Below are 21885 nucleotides of genomic sequence, written 5' to 3'. Positions count from 1 at the left end.
ACACACACACACACACACACACACACACACACACACACACACACACAAGAAAGGACAGAAAACATGTTACTTCAAGATTTCGAGGCAACGCAGCGAGTAACTGATACAATGCTCTACCTGGTGAGCTGCCACGGCGCCACATTTAACGGATAACATTTTAGTTTAAGTTGTGTGTGTATCTGAAAGAATAACCCCGGATATCAAAGCAGTGAGACAGACAGGCCATCAGAGGGACAAAGAGAGTCAGAAACACTGTGTCCATGCTGATGAACCTCAGTCTGATTATTATTTTGTCGTTTCCTGTTTGACGTGCACTCACATCTACATGTTTCCTGCATTACAATAACTATTGAGCTGACTGAAGGACATCATTTCAAAAGCCTTCATCCCTTAAAACCAACAAATGTTTCAAAGACGAGCTTTTATTTCCACTTAAGGAGCGTGACATTAGCTCACTGATGATGCAAAGGTTAAGAAGACCCTCTATGAGTGGATGATTTAAATTACAACATGTCAGAAAAGCAACATTTTGATTACCATACATGTAGGTAACAGAGGAGGATGAGCCATTTTCAAGCTTGGCTATAAGGTGCGGGAGCCTCTGAATGAACGAGTCAAGAGTTATTTTAATCACGTTTTATGTAAATACGTTTTAAGTTGTCGAGCAGGATAAATAAGGGTACGACTGATCAGCCAACACTCCCTCAGGGCCGGACAGTAAGCATGAGATGTTGTGTTATACGACAAATATAATTCATATATCTATAATAATGGTTTAACATATCCTCTGGAATGACAATGCTTTGCCCAGATAGCCCAGTTTGCATCATTTTATACTGCCGTGTTAATTCAAAGGCAGAATCTAATAACAGAAACTGTAATAGCAGCACTAATCAAACACCTTTGTTGGAGAATACATGACCGAATTCCTTTTCCTGCTGTGACCGTGTGAAGTGGGTTGACTAATACTAGTCAAGGAAAAGGAAAGGCTTAAAGTTAAGACTTAGAATTACAGCCTCGCCGTGTTGCAGTTCATGCAGTTCATTCAGTTCATGCATGCATGTCCTGAATGTCACAACTCCGCCAGGCGATCGGCTGTCGCTCAGGAGGGTTCGGCTGTAATCACCGGGGCCGAGACGTCACCAGCAGGTAAAAACACTAGAAAGAGCCACTTCCATTAATGAAGCACACACGACTCTTACATCTTATTGAACATGTTTGTGAAGCATGTTGTGACACTGATTGTGGAGAGTTTAATCAACATTTGTGAACAGCGAAGGCATTTTAGTCAAACACCACTCAGAAAGCACTAAACATACAATATATCGAGATATAATGATAGTGGTGTGTTTTCATGAGACTGGTTGTAGAGCAGAACTGACACAACTTTGGTTTTACCGAATGTCTACTGAGCCCAGATTAACTTTAACTCTTTTACACTGTATTTCATAAAAGGTGGCTAACATTCAATGTCTTCCCTTGTAACATTTCAGTATAGTTACAATCAATTATTCATATAGTGAAGCAGCTATCATAAGTTGAAAACACAGGTATGCACTGCTGTGTACTCCTGAGAAGTTGGGATGTACATTTGAATATTTTTGTTCGTCATGAAATTTGGAAAACCCTTTGGGGACGATAACCGTCACCAAGCTGACTAGTGCTGCCTTCACCAGGAATGAGGAGGCTCCAAACAGGGTGAGCGTGTCTGAAACTCTGGGTGGAGTAGTCCGTCAGTACAATTGGGAAACTACAGTGATGTGTAACGAAGGCTTCCTCGCGACGTGCTTCAAAAGACTTCACCTCTCGTAAAGTCATTGTTTCTCTCATCTGGGCCACAAAACAGGAAGTAAACAAGAGCTACTGGATACCAGAAGATTTTTATAAACTATCTGGAAACTTCCTACTTCTTGAAAACCCTTTTCTCACTTTAGTCTCCTGCTTATACGTTTATTTTAAAGAGGTGTAGAATACTCTAATGGAGATTAAAAAAGGAGTTGGAAAGAGATGGAAATGGTCTCAGTGGAGATGTAATCAGAGTAAATCTGCTTAATAAACACAAGCAAACACCTTTATCTATTAATCTGCCTATTTATATATTTTGACTCATCTTTTAGTCTCTGAAATATGAATAATAAACAATGCCGACTCTCTGAAACAGCCCAGACGAATGCATGTGAAGCGAGACTACAACCTCCACAGCCTCAGCATGGACGCCGACATTTAAACTGGAATGCTGCCGGTCATTTAACGCATCTTAGGTGAACACTCCCAATCATAAACAAGCTCTCCGCCATCCGGAAACTCAACGTCCTTTCTGTTGCACCCCACCACCCAGCAGCCCGTCCTCCTCCATTGCTGCATCTGCTACTTCCCCACACTCACAGTCACCAACAGGAACAAACTCCTCCACACCACGAACACACACACGGCCAGTAAATCAACTTCCAAACCTCACAGATGTGAACGCACCGGTCGCTCACATCCAGATCACTCAATGTCTGACAGTAATTATAGATCATCGAGGTTTTCAAAGACAATTCGTGCTTTCTTTCCACAATGAGTGGAAATTGGGTAAGACTTGAAAGTTTCCAATTGCTTTGGTAGCGATACCAAAATGATGTATAAACATGTTTCTCTATAAAACACTTCCTTTATCATAACAAGATAAGATTTCTCAAATGTCAAATGTCTATAATTGGCAACATTTTGATTGAATTAAAATCAGGAAATATCCGGCCATAACAATGACCCTAAACATTCTGTCCAAGTCAAAAAAAATAAATTCAGGGACTTTGTTTACTGAAATGCAGATGTGTCTAAACCCATGTATGATAAACAGAGTTACTCAACAAAAAGATGTTGTACCTTAATATACGTTTATGCTTTAAAAATAGGAAGACCAAGACTGTAGATTTGAAGGCAAGCTTGGAAAAGCAGTGGAGGAGACAGTGACCGGAAAGAGCGCTGATGGAAAAAGTGAAAGAAAGAAATGAGCCACGATGAGTTCACTCTGAAAGGTGACGAGGTGAGAGCAGAGTTGAAACGTAAGCGTGGAAGCTCACTGACATTTTCTAAAAGGCTGCAGTAGAAGCATTCACAGAGCGGGACAATAACCTGCAATGTGATCCACACGATCATCACAGTCTACATACTGGAAGAAGTAGATGTAACAGGAAAATAGAGACAGAAAGTAAGAAATACACAACAGACATATTATGGCTTCCATGTTTAAAGGAACATTTAGGGAGATTAATATGCTGCAGTGGAATACACTATTCATAACTATGTTTTAGAGGCCACTGTGCAGAGGTGAACCAGGTGAAGTGAATTATACTCAAGTTGACGGAAACTACGCTTGTTACTGTACGTGCAGTAAAATATGTGAGGGTAAAAAGCCGAAACTTTATCAATACATCTGTGAACATGTAAACAAAAGTGAAACCTAATTCAATCGGCCACCGCTGTTTACACAAAGCATGCACAATCGGCCAAAAGCTCTTTTTTTTGTAAACTTCTCAGCTGGCTGAGACAAAGCAGCCAGGAGGACAGAAGAATTCAGATCGTAGCACTTCTGATACAGCACCTTTACTCTGGCTCCAGGTATTATGATCATTATTAATTACCTACTAAGGCACTTGATGACAGAAGCCTCAGTGTTGACTATCGTGGGCTTTCAGCTGTCTTCCAAACCAAATTTAAAACTCCAGGAATTAATTGCAGTGACGACTTCCATACAAAAGGTGCGAAAATTGGTAATTTCACTATTTTCACCAGTTTTATTCTGTTTATTTTATTGCGTTTTTATAGTTACCTTCACCCGATTAGCCTTAATGTATTTGAATTAACCTGTGTTCTACTTCTTCTTACTCTCTGTAAAGTATATCATTTTTTGTTTAAACAAGCAACATTTTTGTTCATAATTAGTGTTTGCATTATCTATAAAGTGAGGATTGCGGGGGTCAAACACCAGTGAAACAAAACAAATCAAAAACCTCGTAGGGAGGCCGTATACCTCCCACCTGTTTCACACTCAAACCCACTCATGACCCGTGACTGTGAATGTAAAGCACAACCCTATCATTAGCAGCCAAGACACCTATTAAATACGAAATGATCGAAAAACGTCACAGACGCCATCATGCAGCTGCCATTTATCCTTCATTATATGCGTCACACAAACACACACGGCCTCTAAATGTTCAAGTGAGGTTTAGGATAGACACTGTGATTCAAACACAAAGCCCAAAGACTTTGACTCGTAGAAAGGAACAATTGGCTTCGAATGATGAGACTTGAAAACACTGGAAAGCAATCATCTTTGACATCTTAATGCACATCTTGCTTCACAGATATTCTGAAATTGCCAGGGTCAACCGTATTCATTCAGTTGGGTGATGGAAAGATGAAATGTCCTTATTACAGACGGTAACATAAAATTTGACCATTAGCGACACGGAAGATTTTAGTTTGACTGTTTTTGTTCTGCCAAATTCTGAAAGCTTGAATTAATCAAAATCACAGAAAAATGTTTAAATGTCTTGTTAATTTGTATTCAAAAGTAAAGCCGAGTGTGAATTATAAATAGGCAACTATCTATAGTAAGTTAAGTCAATGACACAATACTTAGACATCATGTATTTAATATTTACCCGTGAGTCATCGTCACAACCCAAACGGCTCTCTGAAACTCAATTTCCACACCGTTGTCATCACTGAATAATAATAACAGTCATCCGCTACGCAACAAACCTGTTGGGTGCGAGTTGGATAATGTCATTGGTGTTATGACGGCCACACATCCCACCTGCTGCTGCTCGGCAGCTCACAGGCACGAATAAATCACCATAGATTGGCCCCAAAAAGAAGAAGAAGAAAATAAACAATCCTTTGTTTGAAATGAAACAATGAGCGCAATAAAACATGTGGGCTCTAAATTAGAAAATGCTGAGATTCTAACTGAAGCGTGTATCCCTGGGTTTGACACTGTGTGATGCAAGGAAAGAAAGACAGATAGATATTATTTAGGGTTTCACATTTGCTGTTTAGTAACTAATTTATGTGCAGCATCAATGGAATTTAAATCTTAAAGCTAGATTTTGACACTGTTTTGACCCAATATAAAAGGTCCTTATTGTGTCAGTTGATATCATGCTTTAGCTGTGTTGCAAGTTCCCCTCGTCCTCAAAATCATAATTTATCAATTTGCCACACAGTGAGCATGATGAGGCTTCTGGGGGGCCTTGTGGGTCTGCAGCTGGGGGAGATATACAAATGAGGTACAATCCAAGCTACAGTAGATCAAACAGAACATGTGTCTCCATGTTCCTGTCACGTGGTTGCAGGTGCGTCAAGTAAACCACGTGTGCATGGCAAACTGCATCTTCTTAACCATGTTGTTGTTGTTGTTTAATACCATGTGATTAGGTGCACCTTCACTCACCTGCAGCCGCGCATTGTGGAGCATGAATTCTTGCTGCTTTTTAAAGTTTGCATCCATGGATTTAGACAGTAGAAACCCCATGGCGCCGTCACCGTCAACCTACGGGGAACGACACAATTAACGTTAAGCGTTTAGTGGCGCTGTCAATGACTTTACCTGCTCGAGACTAGTAACTTCATGCTAACACCGTCTGACATCTGGTGCTAGCGATACGCAACGTTAGCAAACGACGTTTAACGTTACTTTTTGTGAGTTCAATTGGCTAACGATATGTGCTACATTATACACAACACAGCTGCCCATGCTGCACCCTCGGTTTTAACTTTGAAGGGTAGCTTGGTTAGCTGCAAATGAAAGCTTTACATACCTAGCGAGTATATTTAGAAAGCGGCAGGCTAATTAAAGTAATGACACTCGTCACAAAAGCAGGTCTGACGAGGTTTTCAAGGGCACGCCTCAATGAAAACAGAGCGTGAACACAGCAAACTTCCTGCCAGCCAAATGCCATCAGCGATATAAATAAATACTGTACTTCCGGTCTAACTTTCAAAATAAAACACCAATTTTCCCACCAATCCTAAACAAGAATGATAACATATGTTTTACCCTGCAAAGCATGTTCTTAAGAAATGTAAGAGAGATTTAGATGTACATTGTACCTTTTGCACAGCTCAAGCTGAAACTGTGCCTCATCTTTTTTTTGGCAATGTCAGTACTCATAAAAGTTATGGGAAAATGTCTAAAAATGTATTAGCGATGTTTTGTGCAAAGATTTTTCATTATTCTATGAAGATGTAATATTTGGATTCTTTAACTATGACAGAACATTTGAAGAAAGAGCGTATATCATGAATGTATAGATTATTTTTACCAAATTCTATATTCATAACGTTCACAAGCCAAAGACCCATTTCTTGTGTTTTTTTACAAAGAGTTTGAAATGTATTTAAAAACCCTGAAATGCTGTACAAACAAGAAGACCATAAGAACAGTAATGGCATGCATGGCCTGTGATACATGTTTGTAATTACACAATCAGAGTTTGTGCCTTTAGTGTCCCCTTTTTCTCTTTACATTATTTATTTAGGTTTTTCCTATTTTTCTATTTTTTATTCTCTGCGGTTTTACCCTTGGTTAGTTTAAATGTCTGTATTTTGCCGTTTCTTACTGACAATTTGTGAAATTGTACATGTGCAATTGTTTAATTAAAAACAAACAAACAAGAATGATGATTTCCAAATGTCAAATCTAATATGATAGAGGCATTACAATGACTGTGTACCACCAAAATAAGTCATTGTAAACTCACTATAAAGCAAAGGAATATAATGGTGATTTTTCATCAGGGACAAATCCCATTCGAGATTCAAAGGAATTCATTCCAACCAATTTATTAACAGCTTCTGCTCTGAGTAAGTGGAAAATCTGGGTCTAGAAATATACAGACGAGTCTACACACAGTGCTAGAGAAGTATAGCGTTTGTGTACAGTCCATGGTCCCAGGGTAGCTGCAGTTGAATGAAAATGGCTCCCTCTGTTGGTGTTTGTGTTTGTGGGTCAAAGTCAAAAATTAATTATTTTACACTCAGTGGCTTGTAATGTATTTAGAGTAAATAATAAATAAGTTTTTACCACACGGTCATCATTAAAATAATACATTTTCCCCTACTTTAAAGTAGCTTACGTTACTCTAAATTGAATAATGTTTAGTACGTATGTATAATAGGCTATATAGTTTAGATAGATAGATAGATACAGTAGATAGAAAAAAGTGTAAACTGTCTTATCTAAGATAACACATTTTGTAATGACCAATAGGATCCAGCACAGCATACGATAAGTTAATGGATGAAAGGGTGGACTTTGCACAACAGGGGCCCTTAGAAGGTGAGAGGATACTACAATAACTTTGTGCAAGAGATAACAACCCATGCTGCTTTTTGTTTTGTTCTGCATGCCTCAGTGAACCAGGTCAAGCCACGCTATCTTTTTTCATCAACACATGACAACAGGAACTCCTGGCCAACTTTCATCTTCCTGGACAAATAACACTTGGTTTAGGTTCACAATCAACCTCAAAATAAATTAGTCATGCTGTCAGTGGTGTCTTTTTACATTTCACTTTGTTACCTAGGTTGTAAAGCCCCAGGGGTCTCCAACATGGAGGAAACGGTGGCAAAAAATAAAGTCTTAGTGACAAAAACATTGATAAGATCAGATAACGTATTTCCTTGTACAAAATATAAAGCGTGTGCCAACATGTACATGTGGGAGCTAGTTGGCAAACTGATGGAAAGCCCACAAAATGTACAGTCATATTGTACTCTAGATGGCACAGTGCAACCTCTGCCAGACATAGTGGGACACGGTTTTGGATGCATGTCGCCTCATATGGGAATTCCACCTGGCTGGTATGCCAAAAAAAAAACGTTCATTCAAATCAGCTTTCCCAAATGACGCATGTTGACTTGTGTGAACATGTATCACTTTGTTGTCGGAAGCATCTGCAAATCAACACTGGCTGAAAATTAGTAGTGTCATATCATCAGTGGTGGAAAGAAACTAAGTATATTTACTCAAGTTCTGTGTCCAATTTTGTGGAACTTGTATTTTACTAACTTTTATCTCCATATTCTACCACTTTATACTTCTTCTACGTTACATTTCAGGGGCAAATTAGTAGGCTACTTTATACTTTATACTGTACAGAACATATGGTGAGTTTATAAAATATGGTGCATCTGTACAGATTAAACTGACTAAACCCAGTCTATAAAGCAATTGCAATGTTCTCCACCTCAACCAAATAGGCCTACAACATAATGGTAATCCAGTAATATAATATTTAATAATGTAATTCTGACAGGTGGCACGTTCTGCTGCATAATAAGTATTTTTTCTTTGTGATAAATGCTGAACTTTTACTTGTATCATGTTGACATTACGTGGACAGGCAACAGTTTACCAAAGTATAGTATCTAAATACTACCACGTGTTTTACCAAAGTTTTAACAGTTACAATAAATGTTCAGACTCACACCACTGACAACAATAACATTGACTGGCAACTGTTCAGCGGAATTAACTATTGCTTTGGTACTGTACTGTACACGATACGTCATAGGGAACCGTGAGAGGAAACTGATGACACAGAGACGAATAAAAAAAAATAAATCACACAGAGACAGAAACCAAGAGGGAAAAACACAGAACCGCTACCGGTTCCAGATACATCCTGTCTGACTGAGGAATTCTACTTAATTTAATTTATAAACGTCGAAAACATAAAGTTGCTATATATATTCTTGCGTTGAGGCGCAACAAAAACACACACCTCTGCCTCTTGCTGCGAGTTTAGCGTAAGCATTAGAGCTGTTATATGACTTTATTTTAGGATAAGACAGATAAGAAGTCTGCTGCTCCTTTCCCTTACAGTAACTGCAGTGGTCTATTTCCGTGTACGTTAACGCACATTCCTTGAACTAGTTCTAACATTGGGTAATGTTACACTAAGCTATTTGTTTGTTTGTGATTTTGGGAAATGCAATGGTGTTTACAGTGTGCTTTCTTTCCGCGTTAATTACAATATGGGGACCAGGTGATACCAAATGTTATTGTCAACAAGCTTGAGCCCACAACGTAAACTCATTTAGCAGAGGTTTATGTAGGTCAGGATAATTTAACTGTAGATACTTGGGTCGCTATTACGTTGTGGGCGTGTTTGGGTCGGTATTTCCCTCGTGGACGAGGACTCTTAAAACTCACAGCACTAACCACGGCACATCAGTCCGAGTTGAAGGAAGAAGGAAGCACCGGATGAAAAAAGAGCTGCAGGTAAGAATATATCATTGACTGATAACAACTTTTCAACCTGAATAATAATTATAATAATATACCACTACTACTACTATTACTACTACTACTAATCATGATTATTATTATGTTCATTTTTGTTGCTATTAGCATTATGATCAATATTATTGTTTTTATTATTATTATTATCATTGTTATTGTTATTATTATTATTATTGTTGTTGTTGTTGTTGTTGTTGTTGTTGTTATTATTATTATTATTATTATTATTATTATTATTATTACTATTATTTTCATTTTCTATAATGACTTAATTATCTATCGAGTAATTATTTTTATAATTAACATCTATCTGTTTGTTTTCATAAATATACATTTGTGTTGTGTTTGAAATAGCTCTGTAGCCTGGAGGCCAATACATTTATATTAAATATAGTAAATATGTTCACCACAGGCTTTTTGTAACAAGTGTACTAAGTGCGTAACCTAATAACGTAAATTATGCATAGTGAACCAAACAGCTGGCATAGTTTAATCATCATTGACAGCTCACCCAAATTCAGGCATAACTGTTCTTCAGAACTACAGTTGTCATTTGACATGACATGACTTGACATGACACTGAAACAGAATTTGGTAACATTGCCAGATAAATTTTCTTGACAAAGAGAAAAACAGTTGTGTGTGTGTGTGTGTGAGTGAGTGAGTGTTGACACAGTTCCAGTGTCAGCCAACAGCAGCCTTGATGCTATTCTTTATCAAGAATAAGGAAATAATTAGCTGAGTCATGCTGATATTAGGATTAACATGTATTACTCATCAACATGTGATGTATGTTTTGCTGTGTCTGTTATGTTGTTTGTCAAACTTTAAAGAAGTAAATGAGTTGTGGCTTTGGAATTCATATCTGGCCTTCTCCGATAAAATGACTCTTGTTTCTGAGTAACATGACCAAAAGATTTTAACATCAGTACATCTCCACTTTTGTTTCTTCCTTATAGATCTCAATGGACTGGGCCCTAATTGTAGTTTTGCAAGTCATGTTTCAGCCATCTCTGTCAGGTGCGTAGTAAAAACCTCTTTCAGGTATGTAGTATAAAGTGTCCAGCAGTGGAGACATTAATGAATAAATAAGGACACACATTGCATCTAGTGAGTTTTATTTAATGTTGGTTATTGGTTCAGGGCTGTTTAGCAAATTGACATTAATCCTGACATGAATTTCTTTTATTTTCTTGCAGTGTTGTTCACTGTTGTGGCAGAGCGAACCACGTACGAGTCAACGTTTGGAGGAGATGTTGTGATGGGCTGCAGGTTTCAGCCTAAATTCTCAAATCCTCATGCTGACCTGAAAGTGACCTGGCACTGGACCAGCCTCCCCTCGGTTCGGGAAGTGTACCGTATGGATAACTGGGATGAGCACTTGGCGTCCCAGGACTATCGGGGTAGGGTGAGGCTTCTCACTGAGGAGCTGCAGGAAGGCTGGGCCAGGTTACAGGTCAGTACTTGCACTGAGGTTATCTCCTTAATTTAATAGATTTTGTTTTTGTTAAACCTCTAGTTTATGAGGGCATAACGTGTAATATGGCCACAAGGACATCTAAGGACTCAATGTTCTTCTTCTGTCACCTAACAGATCTCAAGGCTCAGGATCAATGACTCTGGGACCTACCAGTGTTCGGTACAGACAGCAGAAGGAGCTGATTATAAAGCAATAACTTTGTCCGTTGTAGGTGAGTACCGAGACTGTGAAAGCGCAACAGTGTAACTTTTTAGGTTTTTAGACAAAGACATTGTTCCGGTAATGCTCTTAATCATTGGCCACAGCATGTGGTCATTTCTGGGCAGTCACACCATACCTCAGAATAAAAGTGAAACTAAGACAATTATTACTCAATTTGGTAAAGAATGCTTTTGGATCTTCCCCTTATCACTTGTAACATAGATCACTTGTAACATAATCATAAGATTTTATCATAGTATTATTTTGTAGTAATTACATATTTCTCCCCTAGCACCTTATAACGCAGTGACTAAACGCATTCAGAAGGCTGCAGAGGAGGATGAGTTGCTGCTAACCTGCCAGTCTCGGGGGTACCCCGAGTCCTCTGTTATGTGGCAGGACGGCCACCTGGAAAGACTCAATCCCGATACCACTGTTGTATCAACTGCAGACCAGCTCTTCACAGTCACCAGTCAGATACGCGTCAGATCATCAGACAAAAACAACTACACGTGTTTCTTTACACAAGATGGCAACTCTGCAACATTTCACATTCCAGGTATACATTTTTATTCCCTTTAAGACTTTCTTCCACGACAGGAATTAAAATATTTCTCCAGAGAGAATATTCAAGCACACAGGGTGTTTTTGTGTTGACCATTTCATTGCAACATCTCCAGACAAGGCCAGTGAACTTTATTCCATCTCTCCCTCCTCGTGTATTGTCAGCTCTTGTCTGCTGCCCAAAAAAAATACAAAAAGACAAAATATTTAAATAAGAAGCAAGCAAACAGATAATAGTATGACTGTGTCCAGTGGCGGAATGCTACTAAATACATTTACTCAAGTAATGTACTTAAGTACAAATATACTTTACTTGAATATTTTCATTTAATGCTACTTTGTACTTTTACTCGACTACATGACAGAGGGAAATATTGTACTTTTTATTCTACTACATTTATTTGATAACTTTCGTAGTTACTTTGTAGATTCAGACAATTAATACAAAATATAATCAACCAAAAAATGATTATAGATTATCATAGATATACTGGAAACTACTCAGTAATCAGTTGAAATCAGCCCCACCAAGTGTTGTTTACACAGAATGCACCACTAGCTATCATCCAATAATATCATAAACATTTTTCTGAAATGGGCCATTCTGCATAATTGTTCTAGTATTCTTTTACTTTTGGCACACTTGCTTGTACTTTTACTTAAGTAACATTTTGAATGCAGTACCTTTACTTGTAACACAGTATTGCTACACTGTGGTACTGCTACTTTTACTTAGAGCTGAGTACCTCTTCCACCACTGACTGTGTTCCTCCAACTATTTTGACTTTGGTTTCCCCTCATGACAGCCGCGTTAACAGGAAACAATAATTTGCACACTTATCACTCTACTGCTGTTTCCTGTTATGTTCACATTATCTTTTTTGATAGGAATGTATCTGCTGCCAACCCACACCAAATGTGATTACTATGCTATAACAAAGAGGAGCTATATGAGCCTTTCAGCTCTCGCTCACGGGTTTCCAGAGTGACAACACTGGTTTTCAGTGAAGCTGTAGGAAGTGTTGGGGTTTGAGCTTTGATTCAGCAGTGTGTAGGAGTTCTATTACAGGAGACGTTATCATGTGTGGAAATGTGTGGCTTCTCTGTGTGCGTTTGTGTAGGCTGCTCATGTTTCTGCTTACACAGTATGCTTGCAAAGGATGATTTGCTCTTTTAGATAAAGTACTTTTGAAAGTATCAGGTTATTTTAATGCTAAATAAAGGAAAACAGCCTGTAAATTAAACAGCAAAAAGAAAAAAGTAGCAGAGCTCATCAAAAAAACAAGTACACAAGCATGAGTCAGTTTAAGTGCTGCATTTCTTTTAGTCCCTAACCAGTAAGAGGAAGTTTGCAATGGCTTCGTATTTGATATACTTGGTTATTTCCATATTGGTCAAACATATTAAAAGCACGGGTATAACTCACTCAATGCCAACACATGACCTGGCCCTGTCATTGCTAAAAGTTTTGTTGACAATTTTAACACCAATTCTTCTTCTCTCCTTTCACAGATGAAATTCCTGTTCTAAAAGTAAAAAATGATGCTCTCATCATTGTGTTGAGCATAGGAGTGATACTGGTTGTGATCATCATTGCAGTGCTCATGTACAGACGACGAAAAGGTAACCAGTCACTCAATTCTTTATGTGTACAGCACATTACAGCTGCCCGACAGATTCAGGGTGGGTCGTTTACAACAACCACAGCACACACAATACATAGAAGGCAGGTGTAGATTGGAGACAAAATATCCAAATTATAATACTCTGAGGTCCAATAAACATCAAATGGAAATTTGTGTTTGACGCTGGCATATGAGACAATGCACACCAGGCATGCCAATGCATCACAACTCAACGTGCAGCTATGGTGAAATATTAAAGGGACAAAGTGACAAATGGCAACAATACAAGATTGTTTTTTGCTTTACACCCAATTTAAAAAATAACCTTTAAACAGAACTTTATTGTCCAACCTGAACCTCGACTTACAGTCGTGAAGAATCCATTCGTCAGCGTCCAAAGTGTGTCCTTCCTGTGTCCTTCCTGTGTCCTTCCTGTGTCAAAGCCTTTGCAGCCTCGCTGTGTTTACTTTTTGATTTTGTAAAACAGGCAGAGGAACAACTGTTTCATTTCAACTGAAAAGACAACGCAAGCTCCCATGTTGAGTCAAGTTATTTTTGCCACTGAAATGAGGAAGTATTTGAATATACATTTTAGATGTTAGATTTATCACCTTAATGTTTGCCATTTGGCTACGAGGAAATTTTTACCAGCATGTGACTCGCCTTGCATGTTTTCATGTAAGCATGACTAAGCATTTTGGACCATGTGTCACTTTGGAAACACCCAGGTCGTGATTGTGTGACAGGGGAATATTTATTAATGCGTGGGTAGTTTTTCAGTACAGCCCATTTGTTGTTTCTACAATCCCCCAAAAACAAACACCTACATCATTTCAATAGTCAACTTATTAGACATTTCTCCATATATGAATGTGTGAACATGATAAGTGTTACTTTAGCTACAGGTCCGGAACCATACAGATGGTATTATTAAGATGCTATCAGGTCACAATAAAATAGGTCATGGACACCATTAAAGTCTTAGTTACAAGTGTGTAGGTAAAACAATTAATGTAAGTACAAGAGCATATAAAGTACATAATAAATTGAAGGTTTACAAGAGAAAATACTGTATGAAATTGAGAAAAATGCAATAGCATAAATAAAAAGGTACGCATAAAACAAATTCAAATCCAAAACATTATAATACCATACAAACCAACATGTATCGCCGCTCAAACATTTAGAAAGCTAAGTTGATGCCTTTGAAAGAAAGACTGTCCTGACTTATGTTAACATCATTTTACTAAGCTGCATGAATAAAACTATTTGTATACAGTGCCAAACAAACTTCCACCCGTCCATCTCTTCATACTTAAATACATACAGTACACACATGCAGTACCAACACACTAACTGTTTTTTTCTTCTTTTTTTCTACAGGCTCCAATGCTAATAATACCAGGAACCTTTTGGTCGATGGTCGAGGCAGGTCTGCTTCTGCTGTTGTCTGTGAGTCTAAAGAGTGCTGAACAATTCACTTCACACACACACACACACACACACACACACACACACAACCATTCATGTAATTAATGTAACACACAATAAAGAATGTGTTACAGGCTTGTAATCAGAACAACCAAAGTAGCAGCCATGTTGACAGCAGCAGTCACAGCCACAGAATAAATAAGTTAACTAGCCGAGTTATCTCAACACTGGCTGCAATGATACAGAGGCTGCACCCACTTACGCTGTGGTCACAACCGACGGCTGTAGCCAATACATATTTTAATACCTTAAATAATACAGCTCGGCCTTCTTTTATGGATGAGCGAGGACACAAAATTGACTGCAAAGTAACGTAAAACTTATCACCAGGGATGCGTTTTTAGCAGGGCTTTTAAAGTTTAAAAGCCTTCTAATGCCCCAAAAATGCTGTGCTGCTTGTGACCAGTGTGGAAATCTTAACAAGCCAACAAGCAGACATGAACTGTGCTTTCACAAGAAGAGCTAAAACTCAATTCACTGCATGTCTTCTTAGAAGTTGTACATTACAACGTAAACTTTTAATTTTGCATTGGGATGTATGTGAGTGGATTTACACTACCACACTTTTTGTAGCCTCGTAGAGTCACTGTAGCCACGGTTGAATTACTGACTAATTATTGACACTGATTGATTACTTCTATCAATGTCACTCTCCTCTGTGTTGTTGTTCTGACAAAAGCTTGTTTCTTTCCATCAGGCCTCGAAAAAGATGAAGACAATGAGGAAGAGATAAGCGTGTTTAATGAAGGTAAGTGACTCTAACAACTATAGTTTACATTGTTTATGTTTTTTTCAGTTGATGTATGAAATTATTTTTGACAGTCACAATATCATTATATACAATATTCAGTTCATAACCACATAACAAGCAGCAAAGTTCAGGGTCAAGTTAAGAAGACAAATTCAGTGAGACAACTTCTTCCAGTCTGTGATTATCCTACTGAACTACATTCATGTAAACATTTACTGTAAAACAATTTACTGTAAAAATATCAGCGTATATAACAGCATGCAAAGAAAACATCTAAAGCTTTTTTTCACACTATTTCTTCCATTTCATTAAATGATGCGGATGTCATCACGATCAGGTCTGTTTTTTATTGTCTGCAGTTTCCATGGAGGACAATCTGGGAGTGTTTCTGAGAGCCCACTATTGTGACTTCTCCTTCAGCCCAGAGGTGAGACATCACGGGAATGCTTTTGTTGTGGAGGAGCTGCGTCAAAGGCTGCGAAACAAGTGAGTCATGAACACAAATTTCCACTTAATAAGGTTGCACGACTTCTATGATCGCATTTCCAGTAAAAATCCAAAACCATTAAGTTTGAACTACCCCCTATTCTCTTTGATCAATGACGCTAGCTAGCTTGCTAACTGTTAGTTATCATGCTTATCTGTTGGTAATCTGTCTCGCTAATGGTCTCGTTTACCTTTGTTGATCATATGGAGGCATCAGTACCAACATATTTGTGCTGTTATTTGAGCAAATCCACAGATAGCAGCAATTCTATTGAAATTAATGGATTTTGTAAAATGTCATCGTTGTAAATGTGACCGGGCCTTAATAAGAACTGAAACTTTGTATGTGGAAAACTCCAGTTAACTCAGCTGCTTTACTATTTGTTTGGGTTTGTGTAGTTTATAATCTCAATCCTGCTTGTTTTTTCAGTGAGGGCCAGCCTGTGAATCTTCAAGCTTTACTCCCAGAAGCAGGAGAGACACTTTTCCTTGAGGGACCCCCAGGAAGCGGGAAGACAACCGTAGCCCACATCCTGGTCTCTTGTTGGACTGAGGGGTCCACACATGCCCTCCCTAACCTCCTCGATCTCAGCACCCTTCCACTTCTCTTCTATGTCGACGGCAGCAAAGTGAAGGGTGACCTCTTTCAGGAAATAACAATTCAACTTTCTCTCAAGGAAAAGATATCCACGGAGGATGAGCTAAGGACGGTGTTAACCAGGTCCGGTGAGGCTCTGCTGCTGTTGGATGCGTATAGAGAAGGGAACCAATTTTTCGATGAGTCCTTGAGGAAGTTTCTAAGGGAAAAAGGAGGATGCAGGGTGTTGGTCACGGCCTGCCCGGGACACTGCCCCACACTCAAGGACACGGTTGAGACAGAGAGGGTGCTGCAGCTCCAAACAGTATGATATATGGTCACACATGGTTGTGACTAACAAAGACATTAAGCACTTTTTACATGTTAAACAAACATGTGTGGTTAGATTTTGTATAAACCCAGATATGCTGCGAAATGTGTTGATTTCGATATGTGCTGTAAATACTACTATTACATTCTTTATAGGGCAGCCCTGCAAGTCATTTTGATTAAAAATATTCCATGTACCAATGCTTTTAAAGTTGTTTTTTTTAAGAGAATACATCATTTACCCCTAAGGTGGTAATCCACCTTAGTTTTGTGCTTTTCATGAAACTCCTGAAAGTAGTTTCAGCTACACCATCATACTCTCTGTTTCCGATCTGATACTTCAAACACTTAACTAATGATTGCAGTCGTTTCTGTTTTGTTCTGTGTCAGTCCACGAGAAAAGGAAAGGTCCTTATTAGGGTAATTTGCTATAGTTTGCAAGCAAAGCAGGAACTTTTTCTGTGCACTACGAGTGAAAAGGGAAGTAACTTTATGAGTGTTCCTGGCAGGACAGCTTGCTGATTCCAGTAATATTTGATTACAAATGCTTTTTCTTTCATTTCTGTCTGTCCATTCTCCAGTAATTGGAGCATCTTACCTTATGTCACAAAAGTAACGGGTAAATCCTGATTTGATTCCGATATGTTTTGCTGTGGTATTATGTTTGACTCAGTTTCACCCACGCTTATTCCATTGCACTGGTTCTCTCCAACAACTGCAATGTCAGCTTTCAGGTATCTGTTTAGTGAGGAACCTTTACTGAATGCCTGACTGTGTGTTTTTTGAGTGCAGTCAGCAGTGATCAGCATGTTGTTCTTTCTGTTGTCTCACTCATCAAAACATTACGAACTCAGGTTAAATCAGAAAACCAGTAACTGGGCTGCACTAATCTATATTTCAAGAACAGCACTGGGTCAAATGATGAAAGGTTTTGCTCGTAGTGATGAATCCAATTCTGCAATTCCTTTCAGCTCTGTACCAAGCATCTCAGTTTCTATGATCATCATTCCTGCAGGAGTTGGTGGAGACCAAATACTGAGCTAAAAGGAGATTGAGTATTGGATTTACATTCATTGTGTGGCCACTGAACTTCTGTAAATATCATTATTTACCGTATGTAGAAAAAAGTCCTTCATACTTCAAAGTTTGCCAGACTTAAAAAAACAACAACAGTGAGATTCCCCTGCAAAGAGGAAGAGAAGGCTGAGGTCATAAAACTGAGCATACTCGTGATTAGAAAATGAATATAAAGTATTGATATGTAGGGGTGTTGTGAAAAGAAAACAACCCACAAATATACACATGATCATGTTTCAGTCCTTTGTTTTCAAAAGTGGAGGATTTGCCTCCATCAGCTGTTGCTTTTTGGTTATTTATGGACAACTTCCTCCTACTAATACTCGAGCGCTGCAGAAACTGCTTCTGCATTGTTTTGTTTACCCTGACATTTGCTGCATACATCCCAATATATCCTTTATTCTGCAATCACAGCTGTGATGAATACATTGTCTGACCTTCGTGTTTATTGACGTGAACTGGCGGAAATTAGATGAACAGACACTCTGGGAAGACTTTGTCAGTTGTTTACATAAAGAGGAAAAGAAACTGTCTCATAAAAGAGTAATCGTATAAAATAGCCTATTTTATATTCCAGTGTAATGTTTAGACTGGAAGTTACTGCCCTATTATGTTTCATAACAGGTTCTCTCTTGGCTTAAATCAATACATTGTCATCCTAAATCACAAACACATTTGTCATTATATTGCACCATAATCACAGCTATTTTAACATTATCACAAATGCTATCGGGCTTAGTTAATTCAGGCACAATCTCTTGGTACTGTACATTCTGCAGATTTGAGGATTACAATAAGAAATCTAAATCATGGGAAATACCAAATGTGGTGATATATTTTGGAAATGAAGACAGTTTGGAATATCCTGATAGACGGAAGAGAAGCGGTTTATGGTGCAAGAGTGGTTTGGCAAGCATCTCCAGAAGTTTACATTTTAGTTAGTTTATCTTCACTCACAAATTGAATTAATGACAGCTGCTGTTCTCTGTCAATAAGAAAACAGCCACTTTATACGCATATTGTAGGGGCGTGTTTGCTATTAAAAAGATTCATTTTATTGGTCTCATTTTCAATAGGCAAACAAACTTTCAATTTTAAAACAACATTTTTGCATTTAACAGGTTTAAATGTCCTGTGATGAAATCATTAATGAGTAGTTATTATATATTTTGTTGTTATTCTTACTTAATATATTTAAGCACTATATTTCTTCCATTGCAACAACAAAGAGTGGTGTAGTTTCCCTCCCTGCCTGCATCATAGTTTCACTAGATGGTGCCATCCTCCTTTCCATGCAGCCCCAGAGTGAGGGCTGAACAAGGTGTCTGATCTCAGCGGATTATGAATCCATAAAATTACGTTTTTTTTTATTGAATTTAAGGGTCACAGGGAAAATAATTTAGACACAAAACAAACAAAAAGCTGGTATTTGATAAAAGGGGAGGTTCTTTAGAGGCAACTGTGTCTCTCTTTGGTATCTTTTCTTCTATTTCACTGTCTAGGATTTAATATCTTATTATAATTTATTTTAATGTCTATTTTATTCATTCTTATCCTATCGTATATCCAACATTGTTAGCTCTCAGCCAGGTTAAGTTATTATGTGTGTGCTTGTCTGAATATATCTAACTCTTTTACAGGAGTGTCCTGCATGGCCGACACATACCGTAGCAGCACATGAACATTTGAGTGAAGCTTTCAACGCTTTTCTTTTCATACTCTTTTGTCTCCCACTTAAAGATCATTCTCTTTCAGGCAGAGACAAATGTATCAATTAACTATTCTGTGCCCCAAAAAAAACTGCTTCGTCCAGCTGTCCAAGATATTCTCATCATCTATTCAATCTGAGAAAAATGCTTCCCCCTGAAACTCAACACCCCGACATAGCTATTTCTATACCCCATCACCCACTCCTACCTCCCAGCAGCACCACACACACACACACACACACACACACACACTCAAAATGAGAGTCAACCCCATCAAAAAGGATGGTCTCCGACATACAAGGCCCCCAATTCCTCCTTCAACGTCAACCTCCCAGACCAAAGCGGCGGTTTCATCATTTGGTAATTAATATTCTCGGGAAGAAGAGAGCATCGGGAAACAATTATTCAATAATGTATGGATGTAAATGCATGTGTGCGCACACAAAAAACACATGCACGCACAAATGCATATATATCACCGTGATCGACTCTTTCTCTCTTCCAAGATCAGGTCACTACATGGAACACAACTGGAGTGAATGTAATGGATGTGCTCGATGGAGGGTGAAAGCTTGCATGCTATAAATACATGTAAAGAACGTCTAAATGCCTTGTTGTTGAAAGGTGCCATGCAAATATATAAACTTGCCTTACCTAGATTACATGTACTACACTGTACATCTGTACTGTACAGATACAGTAAAAAGTAAGTGCATATACATGTATTATTTAAATTCAAAAGCAGACAAATTGGTCAATTTCCTATTTCTATGCTCAAAATTGGCTGAGATAGATTTCAAGGTAGCTTTGTGGTTAGATCCCTATTGCAGATAAATCACAGGTTTGATCCCCACAACAGCTTTATGTCCCACTAAAATGGCACTAAACCCACACATACTAAGCCACTAAAGCGCTAAAAAAGCATAAATGTAAGTATAATCTAATTCCAGATGATTTATTTCTTCACCACCGAGTACGGTGGCGAGGAGGATGGGGCATGACGGGGTGGCGATGTGTTGATCAAGGATGCCACACTTGTTGTCATTGGAGTCTAACGCACGACTCCAGTCTGTATCCATATAGTCTTCGCCGGCTCTGAACAAGTCTGTCTGGTAATTGGGATCAGATGAGTGGCAGCGAAAGCGAGGCGACCTGGGTTCTCCGGGACCCACGCTAACCTGGAAGCATTTATTTTATGGAAAAGATGTTTAGTTAAAGTGCAGCGCTGCAGCCTGCAGCCCAGCCCCTCTAATGACTCTCCAGCTCTCTTGCCTGGGCCTGGAGACAGAGCCCTGTGATGGATATGACTGGTGAAACAGGGACACACACACACACACACACATGCTTCCATCACCGTGCACTGTGATGGATATGACTGGTGAAAGCTCTGAACACTGCTTCCTGAGTCCTTCACTTCCTTCCTCCCAGGCCTCGGTCAGCCAAGCTGAGCCGGGTTTCACTAGACTCGGGCCGGATTGGATTGCAGATTAACTGGCTTCCTGTCCAATCCGTTGGTTGCGTTCATCTGCTTTCCTAACGGTCACTTTTATTTATGAGCAAGCGGTGACGTTATTGAGGATGAATGAGTCTCTTCAGGATGGATGAGATCCTAGAGGGGGTTGTGGATTTGCAGAGGGCCATTCTTGTTTAGAATGGTAGTGTGGAAAGAATTTAAGAAGGCTATTAACAATGACTCAATAACCAAAAACAATAGGTCTGTACGTCTATGTAGACGTGCCCATGCATGCTTTTCCTGATATTCAACAGCCTCCACCCCTCGTCATTTGTGCAGTGTATTTTTCTCTTCTGCAGCACATTGCAGCTGAATTTTGTTGATGCAGTTATTGCACTGCAAAAATCCACATATGACCAAGTCATTTTTGTCTATTATTGAGCCCTGAAAGTCTTATTTTATGAGTACAATTATTCTGCCAGTGTGGGGAGATATTCCAGTACAAATAAACCAAAAATAATATTTTTTTCTTGGTTCTAGTGCAGCCATCTGCCTAATTCTGTCTTGTTCCAATAAACTCACTTGGATTTGTATTGGAAACAATTAAAACTAATCCCTCTGCAATAGCAGATTAAAAAAAAAGAATACTTTCACTGTATGAAAACATGACTTTCTACCTGAATAAAAGAAAGAAAAAAAGAGATCTTTGCAAGGGCTAACGGTGATTTTATTTCTTGCTTCTGAATCAACTTCACTAAAACTAATATTATGAATAATTGTTTTTTAACAACAAAAAGTAAGGATATTATTTTCTGAAAATACTGTACAGATGTAGATTCTATG

The 21885-nt window shown here is 38.6% G+C and overlaps 2 protein-coding genes across 2 annotated transcripts in view; one reads left to right on the top strand and one right to left on the bottom strand.

Annotated features, from left to right (window-relative positions):
- plgrkt (plasminogen receptor, C-terminal lysine transmembrane protein) overlaps window positions 1-5944 on the bottom strand; it is an 8552-nt gene extending 2608 nt beyond the window's left edge. The window contains exons 1-2 of the mRNA XM_031855482.1: window positions 5811-5944; window positions 5444-5542 (exon numbers count right to left, since the gene is read on the bottom strand). Coding sequence (XP_031711342.1) covers window positions 5444-5524 — 81 coding nt within the window. The 5' untranslated portion in view covers window positions 5525-5542; window positions 5811-5944. The remainder of the gene's footprint in view (window positions 1-5443; window positions 5543-5810) is intronic.
- A 3304-nt stretch (window positions 5945-9248) lies between these two features.
- On the top strand, window positions 9249-16991 carry LOC116388136 (CD276 antigen-like). Its single transcript, XM_031855773.1, has 10 exons — window positions 9249-9277; window positions 10258-10318; window positions 10498-10754; window positions 10893-10989; window positions 11272-11538; window positions 13056-13166; window positions 14552-14620; window positions 15357-15407; window positions 15770-15896; window positions 16327-16991. Exons 1-10 carry the CDS (start codon window positions 9260-9262, stop codon window positions 16802-16804), a joined length of 1536 nt encoding a protein of 511 aa, XP_031711633.1. The 5' UTR covers window positions 9249-9259; the 3' UTR covers window positions 16805-16991.
- The last annotated feature ends 4894 nt before the right edge of the window (window positions 16992-21885 follow it).

Source organism: Anarrhichthys ocellatus, unplaced genomic scaffold (genome assembly GCF_004355925.1).
Source record: "Anarrhichthys ocellatus isolate YVR2014 unplaced genomic scaffold, GSC_Weel_1.0 scaffold16, whole genome shotgun sequence".
Classification (NCBI taxonomy): Eukaryota; Metazoa; Chordata; class Actinopteri; order Perciformes; family Anarhichadidae; genus Anarrhichthys; species Anarrhichthys ocellatus.
The sequence above is the reverse complement of the archived record's forward strand: the minus strand, read 5'-3'. Positions and strand labels throughout refer to the sequence as shown.

Excerpts from the sequence above, each read along its gene's own strand:
- LOC116388136 (XM_031855773.1), top strand. Across the intron at positions 13,167-14,551 it reads CATGTACAGACGACGAAAAG|GCTCCAATGCTAATAATACC; the intron begins GTAACCAGTCAC and ends TTTTTTCTACAG. Across the intron at positions 15,897-16,326 it reads CGTCAAAGGCTGCGAAACAA|TGAGGGCCAGCCTGTGAATC; the intron begins GTGAGTCATGAA and ends TTGTTTTTTCAG.